This window comes from Panulirus ornatus, chromosome 36 (genome assembly GCF_036320965.1).
Source record: "Panulirus ornatus isolate Po-2019 chromosome 36, ASM3632096v1, whole genome shotgun sequence".
Lineage (NCBI taxonomy): Eukaryota > Metazoa > Arthropoda > Malacostraca > Decapoda > Palinuridae > Panulirus > Panulirus ornatus.
In genome coordinates this window covers 3577287-3589801 of record NC_092259.1, presented here as the reverse complement: position 1 = coordinate 3589801, position 12515 = coordinate 3577287, and the positions used below count along the sequence as shown (strand labels likewise).

General features: G+C 40.1%; 2 protein-coding genes across 4 annotated transcripts in view; one reads left to right on the top strand and one right to left on the bottom strand.

Annotated features, from left to right (window-relative positions):
- Positions 1-12515, bottom strand: part of LOC139760261 (uncharacterized) — a 79509-nt gene that overhangs the window by 19565 nt on the left and 47429 nt on the right. The window lies entirely within an intron of this gene.
- The window catches only part of LOC139760260 (uncharacterized), a 53482-nt gene that overhangs the window by 27473 nt on the left and 13494 nt on the right, over positions 1-12515 (top strand). For all 3 annotated transcript variants that reach the window (XM_071683198.1, XM_071683196.1, XM_071683197.1), the window contains exons 6-8: positions 3017-3192; positions 3442-3607; positions 10161-10762. In XM_071683198.1, the coding sequence (XP_071539299.1) occupies positions 3017-3192; positions 3442-3607; positions 10161-10762 (944 nt within the window). The remainder of the gene's footprint in view (positions 1-3016; positions 3193-3441; positions 3608-10160; positions 10763-12515) is intronic.

Genomic DNA, 12515 nt, shown 5'->3' with positions numbered 1-12515 from the left:
ATAATCATATATATACATACAAATAAACACATATACATATATACACATGTACATATTCATACTTCCTTACCTTCACTGATTCCCAGTGCCACAGGAAACAGCATCATCACCCCCTATGTCAGTGGTAGCACCAGGAAAACAGACAAAAACAAAATCAGCCACCATTGCTGTATCATCAGCGAACAATAAGTGACTCACTTCCCAAGCTCTCTCATCCACAACAGACTGCATACTTGCCCCTCTTTCCAAAACTCTTGCATTCACCTCCCTAACAACCCCATCCATAAACAAAATAAACAACCATGGAGACATCACACACCCCTGCCGCAAACTTTCATTCACTGAGAACCAATCACTTTCCTCTCTTCCTACATGTACACATGCCTTACATCCTCTATAAAAACTTTTCACTGCTTCTAACAACTTGCCTCCCAAACCATATATTCTTAATACCTTCCACAGAGCATCTCTGTCAACTTTATCATATGCCTTCTCCCAATCCATAAATGCTACATACAAATCCATTTGCTTTTCTAAGTATTTCTCACATACATTCTTCAAAGCAAACACCTGATCCACACATCCTCTACCACTTCTGAAACCACACTGCTCTTCCCCAGTTTGATGCTCTGTACATGCCTTCATTCTCTCAATCAATACCCTCCCATATAATTTCCCAGGAATACCCAACAAACTTATACCTCTGTAATTTGAGCACTCTTTTTATCCCCTTTGCCATTGTACAATGGCACTATGCAAGCATTGCACCAATCCCCAGGCACCTCACCATGAGTCATACATATATTAACCTTACCAACCAGTCAACAGTAGAGTCACCCCCTTTTTGATAAATTCCACTGCAGTACCATCCAAACCTGCTGCCTTGCCAGCTTTCATCTTCCGCAAAGCTTTTACTACCTCTTCTCTGTTTATCAAATCATTTTCCCTAACCCTCTCACTTTGCACACCACCTCGACCAAAACACCCTATATCTGCCACTCTGTCATCAAACACATTCAACAAACCTTGAAAATACTCACTCCATCTCCTTCTCACATCACCACTACTTGTTATCACCTCCCCATTTTCCCCCTTCACTGAAGTCCCCATTTGTTCCCTTGTCTTGTGCACTTTATTTACCTCCTTCCAAAACATCTTTTTTATTCTCCCTAAGATTTAATGATACTCTCTCACCCCAACTCTCATTTGCCCTCTTTTTCACCTCTTGCATCTTTTTCTTGACCTCCTGCCTCTTTCTTTTATACATCTCCCAGTCATTTGCATTATTTCCCTGCAAAAATTGTCCAAATGCCTCTCTCTTCTCTTTCACTAATAATCTTACTTCTTCATCCCACCACTCACTACCCTTTCTAATCTGCCCACCTCCCACGCTTCTCATGCCACAAGCATCTTTTGTGCAAGCCATCACTGCTTCCCTAAATACATCCCATTCCTCCCCCACTCCCCTTACCTCCTTTGTTCTCACCTTTTTCCATTCTATATTCAGTCTCTCCTGGTACTTCCTCACACATTTCAACGAATACATACATATACGTACACAGACTTATACATATATACACATGTACATATTCATACTTGCTTGCCTTCATCCATTCCTGTCACTACCCCTCCCCACAGGAAACAGCATTGTTATCCCCGACTTCAGCAAATTAGTGCCAGGAAAACAGACAAAAAAGGCCACATTTGTTCACACCCAGTCTCAGTATCAGGAGGGTTAGTGACATCTTAGTGAACTAGCACTTTAGTGTTTGTCAAGTTGCATTCCTCTGACCTAGGTAGCTGTATTTTCTTTCTGCCTCACTCGCATGTGGACTATGGCATTCTGTCCACAGACATTTAATCTCTCCTTGTTATATGTAACACTTGACAACACTTAACGTGCAGCTTATTCTTCATAACTCTAGATTTTCCTGCAGTGAGCAGTATGTGTTAGCCTACTTTTTGGAAAAAGGGTAAGAGCAGCAGGATTAGAAGGTAGAAGTAGTAGGTAGGAGCAGTATATAGAAGTAATCATTAGGAACATTAGGTAGGAGCCTCTGCAGACACTGCGCTAGACTTGCCCTCTGCCAGTAGCCTGTTAAGGGTGAGGGCCAAGAGTTCTTTCGTTATAGATACGCTGTTGTTGTGGCCTGTTCTTTGAGGGAGTTCCAGTTGGAACAGGTGTCAGAGGTATAGATTGATAGACAGATAGGTATCTGAGAGTGGACCTGGTGGTGAATGGAACCATGGAAGAAGTGAGTCTTAGAGTGGGGGAGTGGGCAAAGATTCTGGGAGCATTGAAGAATGTGCGGAAAGAGAGAATGTTATGTGGAAGAGCAAAAATAGGTATATTTACAGGAATAGTTGTCCCAATGATATTATATGTAGACAAGGTTGTGCAGAGGAGGGTGGGTGTGAAGGAGAGGGAAATCAAATGTTGAGGATAATGTGTGGTGTAGGTTGGTTTGATCGAGTAAGTAATGTGGGAGAAAGAGAGATGTAAAAAGTGTGGTTGAGAGAGCAGAAGAGGGTGCACTGAAATTGTATGGGCATTTGGAGAGAATGAGTTAGGACAGGTTGATAAAGAGGTGATATGTGACAGAAGTGGAGGGAATAAGGGGAGCAGAGAGACCAAATTGGGTATGGAAGGATGAAGTGAAAAAGATTTTATGTGATTGGTGCCTGAACATGCAGGAGGGTGAAAGGTGTGCACAGAATAGTGTGAATTGGAATGATATGGTATACTGAAGTCGATATGCTTTCAATGAACTGAACCAGGGCATGTGAAGCATCCAGGGAAAACCACAGAAAGATCTGTGGGGCCTGGATGTGGGTAGGGTGCTGTGGTTACGATGCATTACACATAACAGCTAGAGAATGGATATTCTGAAATTGAACTTGAATTTTCTTATTTGCTGTATATCTTATTTATATTTGTTGTACATCATATTTGAAAAACAATCGCTTATTTTTCACTTGTGAGCACTACATCATGTTGATTTTGTCTGACCAATAGAGCGTGGAACAAGTCGAGAACGTATGGAGGAATTTGAGGAAGCTGTGATTGCTCTGGAGTGTTACATGGCATCTGTTCAAAAGGAAGTAGAGGAGAGGACGCAGCTTGTCACTTTGCTTGAACAAGCTGAAATTTTTTACGAGACTCAGCGTGGGGAAGCAAAAATGGTGGCTAACGTGAGTTTAAAATCCTTACAGTTTTAATGTTAAAGTTTTGAATCATTATATGATCATGCAAGTGACATTTCCATGTGGAGAGACAGCTTTTATAAAGTTGGTTATTGATAATGACATGTATATTCTTCTTCTTGGGTAATTTTGCAATATGCATATTTCTGAAATCATGTAAATGTACTGTCAGATCCCACACCCAGAGAGCATTTTGTTTTTCATATCTATGACCTCTTACCTTTTTATAAATTGCAGGCGTATAAAAACTTTGGGAATAGAGTAAAGACATTAAAGAGTAAATTGGAGGAAAAAATGAAAACCCTGCCAGAACCAAGCCCAGTCCCCTCTCCAACCATTGATGCCCCATCACCAGAGAACAGTGATGATGAAGATTTGTCACTTCCAGACTCAGGCTCCTCAGGTGGGTTGGGCAGTTTGGAAGGAGACATAATGTCATTTCAGGAAAGTTATGTTATTGTAAAGCATTGACGTTATAGTGCTGTTATGTGACTTTGATGTGATTAGTTGAAGCAGCATCTTTTTGTTTTAAGATGTGTGATTATCAAGTTGAACATTAAATATATCTGAACCACATGTCAAAAGGGAAGAAATGTTACTAAAACAGTGCATGAAAGATCTGTAATGTTAAAGAGGCATTGAGAAGATTCTCTACTGGCTGATATCCTGATCGAGTTTTGGAGAATTGATAGCTCAGAGGATATTGTTGATGTACTGGGTTTAAATGGAGAAAGGAGGATGTATTAAACCCCTTGTAAAGGGTTTAACACATGCCAGTAGTGTGTGTACTGTCAGTGGACTGAACCAGGGCAGAAGAAGCTGCTGGGGGAAACCAAAGAAAGGTCTGTAGGCCCTAGTAGTGGATAGGGTGCTGTAATTTCGATGGATTATACATAACTAGAGAATGGATGTGAGTGAATGAGGTCTTTCTTCTGTTCCTTTGCTACCTTATTATTGCAGGAAACAGCAGACAAGCATGAAATAAATAATATTGTGCGGGGTTCTCAGTGGTTTAAATAGTCCTTCAGCATTGTAAAATATGAAGTTAATACCATCTTCATCATTGATTACCTTATCTGTCTTGTCCATAAACATGCTTTCATTTCAGATCCCTCCTGGAGTGTTTGTCAATACATATGATCCTTTCCCCACTCATCACCCAAATTTTAATATAATTTCTGTGCAGTCCATCATCTGCATTTCCTTCAGAAATGTTTTTCAGCTAGCCTTCTGCTGCTTGGGAGTGAATTAAGAATGATGTTTAGTCCATAAAGTTTGCAAAACATTTCCCCATTTTGGTAACATGGAAGTCCATTTGTTCTGAAAACTTCGATTATGTTATTACTCTCTATCTTTCTATCTGTATCTCTGATGCACATTCCCATTTGAAAGTCTCTCAAGGGTTGGCCACAGCAAAAGTCTCCACAAAGGGTGAACTCTCGTGCAGCTTATTAGCCTTTAGTGCCTCACTCTTGGAAAGGAACTTCATATCCCAATCAAAACACACTATGAAAACTTGCCTTTTCTCTCAGTGATTATGTCTTTTGTATTATGAGGTAGCAGAATATCATCAAGTTGCATATAAACTATGGAAAGGAAATCCTAAGACAGTGACCCCTCTTTCTACACATTCCTCAGTGTGTTCAGGACCTTCGCCCTCTCACCCACCCTTAATCTCTGTTCAGCTCCTATGTGTCCACTTGCTGCCACATTCACTGCTAGGTATCTAAAGCATTTCACTCTCTCCAAGTTCTCTCCTGTCTAGCTCACACTCTAATTAACCTTCTCTCTCCTCAGGTAAGCTTGCTTTTATTTAACTCACAACTTTTTCCTTCGCACACTCTCCAGAACTCAGAGACCAACCTGCAGTTTCTTAGTCAAATCTACTGCCAGTGCCTTGTTATCAGGTAATACTTTTTGACTCACACTGACCCTTGCATTCGCATTCACTTTCCTCTCCAGTCCATCCATAAAGAGACTGAACAGCAGTGGTAGCATCACACATCCCTGTTGCAGACTCTTATTTACCTGGGACCACTTGTCCCCTTTCTTTTCTGCTATCACACACCTTACTTTCTTAGTAAAAGCTTCATTGCTTGTAATAGCTTTTTTTGGAACACCACACATATGTAACACCTGCAAAGCGTCTCTGTCAGCCTTATGACATGCTTTCTCCAGATCTATGAATGCTACATACTAATCCTTCTGTTTCCCTTACTTATTTCTATCATCTGTTCTTCAAAGCAAGCACCTGATCCACACATCTTCCTCTCCTATAACCAAATTGTTCCTCCCCAACTGTTGCTCTGTGCATGCCACCACCCTCTCATTCACATTCTTCTGTACAACTTACCAGGTACATTCAACAAACCAATATACACCTTGGATTAAAATACCCCTTTACCTAAAGCATTCTCTTTTGTCCTTCTAGCCTTTATACAATGGCACTATATAGTTTCATGCTACTTCACCATGATCATTATACTCACTGAAAATCTTAACTAACCAGTCAAGAACATAGTCACTTTGTTTCTTAAAAAAGTCATCTTAAATTTCATCCATTCCAAACACTTGTCCACACTTCATCTTACTCAAGACTTTCACCACCTTTTTTCATTTCACCGGTGCCATGACTGTCTCATTTTGGATACCTTTACATCCAAAACACCCCACATCTATTACATTAATAATAATCACTTCATCTCCTCACCTCATCTCTGCTTTTTACCATTCCCCATATTTCACCATCACTGATACTGCAATATTTTTTTTCTATCACACTGTTAACTTTCTTCCAAAACATTTTATTATTCTCCCTGAAGTTTGTTAATACTTGCCCACCCCTCTTTTTTTTTCAGACCCTGCAGCCTCCTCTGGACCTCCTGCTGCTTTCTCTTGTACATTTCCCAATCACCTGCACTTTTTCATGGCAAGTAATGCCCATGTACCTCTCTTTTCTCTTTCACTGGCAATATAACATCATACCACCACTCACAACCCTTTTCCATTTGCTCACCTCCTAAAATATAACATCATCCCACCATTCACTACCCTTTTCCATTTGCCCACCTCCCATATTCCGCACTCTTTTCTTACACATGTAAGCACTGCTTCCTTAAACACCTTTCCCTCCTCGCCCAATCCCTTAGCTTCATTTCATCTCATCCTTTGCCATTCTTCACTAAATCTCTTATATTATCTCTTCTCACAAGCCTCTTTAACAAGTTAATTCACTTTCGGTCCTCTTCTTACCCATACAATTTCTTTTCCAGATACCTCTACAAACCGTCACCCTCACCTCTACCGAGTAGTGACCTGGCATTAGGCCTAGTAGCTGTCCCTCTCAGCACATTCATATAATAGAGACTTTCTCATACCTACAAATCTGTTAGTACATAATCTAATAATGCATGTCCACAATCTACCCCATGTTTTCTAATGAATATTCCTGTTTAGAAACCAGGTATTCCTGATCACCTGTCCTTTTTCAGCACACAGCTCCACAAGCTGTTCACCATTATCATTTACAGTGTTGGGTATCGTGTGGCCCCCCCAGTTATACCTCCTGCTACTGTGTTACCCACTTTGCATTTAGATCACCTAATCAGCTCCTGCAAAACACATGACTTTTGTTTCCAGGTGCATAAGCATAAACAATCACCCACCTCTTGTAATCCTTTTTTGTGTTTATTCACATTATACATTCTTTTACTCATTCCTAGTACTCCTTTAGCAGAAGTGATATCCCTTACATTGCTCTCGTCCTCACACTTACTCCTGATTTTACCCCTAAGACATTCCTAAACCATTCTTCCCCCATCCCCATGAGCCTAGTTTTACTTAGAGCTAGAACATCCAGGTTCCTCTCCTCAAACATACTACCTGTTTCTTCCTTTTATCTCATCTGGCATTTGGACACTCCAAGCATTTGTCTTCTGGAGCTTAATATTAAAATGCAGTTTTTTATAAAGCAGATTCAAGAAAAATAATAACTTGTAAAGTTGAAAAGTCACAAGGAAATGTAGTTAGTGTGTGAAAATGGGATGTGAATATAAATTTTGAATAATGTAATTATTAACAGTACTTTGAATAAACCTAATAAACTGTAGAATTTAGAGATTCATTATCAAGGAATGTACTGTTGCTTCATAGTGTATTTTTTTATGTTGAAGGTTATAGTCATGGACAGAAGTCCACGTCAATGCCAGGCCTTAATTGAAACCCAGAGATTTATGAAATGGAAAAAGAAAAGACAAGGGATTATATTTAAGAATTTTGGAGGAAGTGGAAAACCTGTCTTTTGAAATGTGCCACATCATAGTTATTAGGAAAGACATGAGAAGGTAGAGAATTCCAAAGCTTCAACTATGTAAAGAAAGAAACAAGTATCAAAGTGGCCCACCCTCGAATTGCTGATGGCCACACAACACTCATGTGATGCAGCAGCTTGCCAAGATTATGCAGTCAGTGTTACTGGACTCTTATATACTGGGGATCATACTAAAAGTGAAAAGTCACCTTTGGCAAGGCTGAATCGTAGGGAGCACAGTTATGTCAAAAAGCTTCTCAATCCAAAGGGGATTCTCATTTTCCTGCCTCTGGAAGTAGTACACTCTTGGGCTGCAGGAGCCTTTAGAAAGGTCCAGGGTAATACCAGAACTCTTTCACAGAAATTGGTCTTTTTTTCTCATGCTTGCTTGTCTTTTCCTGCATTATTGAGATAGCACAGGAACAGGCAAAAGAAAGGCCACATTTTTTGCTCATGTTCCATTCTCAAAGCTGACATTAATGAACTGTAATAGGTAACCACAACCAGGCCCCACAGACCTTTCCGTGGTTTCCCCTAGATGCTTTATATTCCTTTGTTTAGTTCATTGACATGTTGCTCCATGACCCTGGGTTCATTATAAATACATAAAAAGATTATAGGCTCTTCTTTGTCTGTTTCCTGGAGCTACCTCGCTGATGCAGGAAACAACGATTATGCATAATAAGAAATAATATGAAAAAGATTATGCAGTCCAGGTTCTGTGATACCTACTACCATATAGTGCACAGAATTTGCAGGATAACCTTTCCTTGTTACAGAAGAAAGAGGAGGAAAGGAAATATATTTCATTGTTTTTTAACTTTTTGCCTTTTTAGTTGACACTGTCGGGTAAGGGTGGTCAAAGGCCTGTGAGAGGAATTTCATCAGGGGGTACAAAGTTTCTTTCGGGTCCCCTACCCTTCTCTATTAGTCATCCTGTTCTGTGTTCACTTACCTATTACAGTTCATTAATGTCAGCTTCACATGGGCTTTAAGAATACTTTTTTATGTAGGCTCACAATTGGGAGGTAAGTTTGAATGGAGAAATACTGGAGGATGTGAAGTGTTTTAGATATCTGGGAGTGGATTTGGCAGTGGATGGAACCATGGAAGCGGAAGTGAATCATAGGGTGGGGGAGGGGGCGAAAGTTCTGGGAGCATTGAAAAATGTGTGGAAGTTGAGAATGATATCTTGGAAAGCAAAAATGGGTATGTTTGAAGGAATAGTGGTTCCAACAATGTTATATGGTTGCGAGGCGTGGACTATAGATAGAGGTGTGCGGAGGAGGGTGGATGTGCTGGAAATGAGATGTTTGAGGACAATATGTGGTGTGAGGTGGTTTGATCGAGTAAGTAATGAAAGGGTAAGAGAGATGTGTGGTAATAAAAAGAGTGTGGTTGAGAGAGCAGAAGAGGATGTTTTGAAATGGTTTGGTCACATGGAGAGAATGAGTGAGGAAAGATTGACAAAGAGGATATATGTGTCAGAGATGGAGGGAATGAGGAGAAGTGGGAGACCAAATTGGAGGTGGAAAGATGGAGTGAAAAAGATTTTGAGTGATCGGGGCCTGAACATGCAGGAGGGTGAAAGGCGTGCAAGGAATAGAGTGAATTGGAACGATGTGGTATACCGGGGTTGACATGCTGTCAATAGATTGAACCAGGGCATGTGAAGCATCTAGGGTAAACCATGGAAAGTTCTGTGAGGCCTGGATGTGGAAAGGGAGCTGTGGTTTCGGTGCATTATACATGACAGCTAGAGACTGAGTGTGAACGAATGTGGCCTCTGTTGTCTTTTCCTCGAGCTACTTCGCACACATATGGGGAAGGGGGTTTTTATTTCAGGTGTGGCGGGGTGGCAAAGGGAATGAATAAGGGCAGACAGTATGAATTGTGTACATGTGTATATATGTATATGTCTGTGTATGTATATATATGTATACGTTGAGATGTATAGGTATGTATATGTGTGTGTGGACGTGTATGTATATACGTGTGTATGTGGGTTGGTTGGGCCATTCTTTTGTCTGTTTCCTTGCGGTACCTCACTAACACGGGAGACAGCGACAAAGTATAATAAAACACAAAATGTGAATGCTAGTCTTCAATATATGCAAACATTTTTTGAGGTCCTAGGAAATTCCTGGGCCTCCTTTTGTATCCCCAGGCTCAGGTATGATGTACCCCCTACACCCTTCCTCTCATTGGCCATGGGGGTAGTTCCTTTGACTACCCTAGTTTGATCTGAAATTCTGGGATAATTAGAAGGTCTCTGTTAATTTTTTTTGGTATTCACAGAGGTGGTTAAAGCTTCATATGAATTTTGAGTTGTGTAACACTTTTCCTGAATGAGAGTTTGCAACCCTTGCAATTTGAAAGTGAACAAATTTAGGCAGTATGATTGAATAATTCTCTACCTTTTCTCACTTTACCTCATTCTTGATTTTACTCTCTCATGATGTCCATTGCAGTGGAACAGGCATCAGAGAAGTAGATAGATAGATATTCATTGCTTGTTTGGGTTGTGTTATTTGAAGTAGGTGTACATTTCTTTGGAAAGCATAAAAAGTTTAAGGAAGTGTGTTGATCAACAAAAAGTACCTGAATAGGGACTGAAAAAATTTAATCTATATATTTTTTTCAACAGGTTTGGACTCATTTTTGAATTCAGCAAAACTTGCAGAGTTTGCCAAAGATGCTTTAATGGGGATGAGTGGGGATCTGGACAGTCGATTAGCTGCTCTCAGGAAAGATGAAGCATCCCCTAAAAAATTATCCCCACAAACACTGTCTCAACAAGATACTGAAGATATTCATTCTCCTGAAGTTATTGAACCTGTTAAGGACAATGCTGAAGTTTGGGAGATCATAGATTCTCGAGATGCCTTTGAAGCTCATGAAAGTTGGGAGTCTCGAGATGTAAGAGATACTCGAGACAGTAAGGAACCCCGAAGTTTAAGGGATACTGATGAAAGAAGGGACTCAGAAGAGATTCGAGATGCTCGAGACTCCTGGGATCGGGATTCTTTAGACCGAAGAGACTATGCATCAGTAAGGGAACACAGGAATTCAAGAAGCTCTAGGGATTCCCGAGACTCTTGTGATGGCATCTCAGAATCTCGGGAGATATACAGGAGCAGCAGTAGAGACCTCGTGGTGTCAGAACGTGACTACAGTCATAAATCTAGAGACCGGGAATATTCACACACACCTACTAGCTCATATGACTCACCAATTCAGCCTCCAAAGGTAAAAATATAAACATTAAGTAGGTCATATTTCCGTATTATTTCCACATGTTTTTATTTAGTGAAGTGTACTGCATATACAGTTTCATATTCTTAAAACCAGTGGATTTATACAGTTTTTCAAATTCCCATGCCCCAGTTCCCTTGTACGTTAGTGTTAAGATTTGCTAAAAGAAATCATGGGATAATCAAAGAACACTGCTTGTCACTCCAGATTTACAGTATGTTATTTTTGTATTAAAGAAGTTCTGTATGACCAACCCTTTTTGTTTATGAGTTTCAAGCAGTGTTGGACATAAGTGGAATCACCTATGGATATTAAGCTGATATAATTATTGAGATACAGGCCACAGAATTTTTTATAACTATCCCTGGGGATAGGGGAGAAAGAATTTTCCCATGTATTCCCTGTGGTCGTAAAAGGCAACTAAAAGGAGAGGGAGCTGGGGGCTGGAAATCCTCCCCTCCAGTTTTTACTTTTCCAAAAGAAGGGACAGAGAAGGGGGCCAAGTGAGGATTTTCCCTCTTATGCTCAGTCCTTTGTTCGTGTTTATATATATACATGTGTGTGTGTGGGTGGTTTGGGTCATTCTTTCGTCTATTTCCTTGCGCTACCTTGCTGACGCGGTAGACGGCGATTAAGTATAATTAATGTTAAATAAATGAAAAGAAAATGCATGACTTGTAATATAATTAGCACTTTATGATTTCTTATACCCTAGATGATGTGTGTGTGTGGCTGGGTGGCAATGGGAATGGATGAAGGTAGCAAGTATGAGTATGTATGTGTATATATGTATATGTCTGTGTTTGTATATGTATTATCCCTGGGGATAGGGAGAAAGAATACTTCCCATGTATTCCCAGCGTGTTGTAGAAGGCGACTAAAAGGGGAGGGAGCGGGGGCTGGAAATCCTCCCCCCTTTTTTTTTTAATTTTCCAAAAGAAGGAACAGAGAAGGGGGCCAGGTGAGGATATTCCCTCAAAGGCCTAGCCCTCTGTTCTTAACGCTACCTCGCCAATGCGGGAAATGGCAAATAGTATAAAAGAGAGAAAGTGTATATGTTGAAATGTATAGTTGCATGTGTGGACTTTTATGTATATACATGTGTGTGTGTGTGGGTGGTTTGGGCCATTCTTTCGTCTGTTTCCTTGCGCTACCTCGCTGACGCGGTAGACGGCAATTAAGTATAATTAATAATAAAAAGAAATCTTGTAATATGATTAGCTTTTTATGATTTGTTATACCCTAGATAATGGGTATTTAAGATCTTTTTCTGGTATTTCTTCTCATTATCTCACCATGAATTCATGGATATACTCATCTCATGCTAAATATGAGAAAAGTCATTTGAATTGTAACTATGGTTCATGCCTCACATATAAGCACTAAGTACACAGAGATGATTTATGTACTTGTGAGATTAGTCTCAACATTTTGCCTGGTCAGCAACTGTTCACATGTTAAGTCAGGTCATAGACCATATTCCTCAGTTACTGGTGGGTTTACTGTAGAACCTTAATCCTTAGTTATTGGTGGATCAGGTGAGGAGCTTTGTACTATGTTTAGTTTTTTATATAAATTTGAACTGTTCCTGTAACATGCTCCTTGAAAAGATCTTGAAATAGAGATGAAAGCTTGGGAAAATTATCCTTCATTTCAATTGTTAGATTTGAAGAATATTGAAGTTTTACATCTAAAGTCACTACATTGCTGTCACTACTCCTCATGACACCCACGTGGTAACACCTCC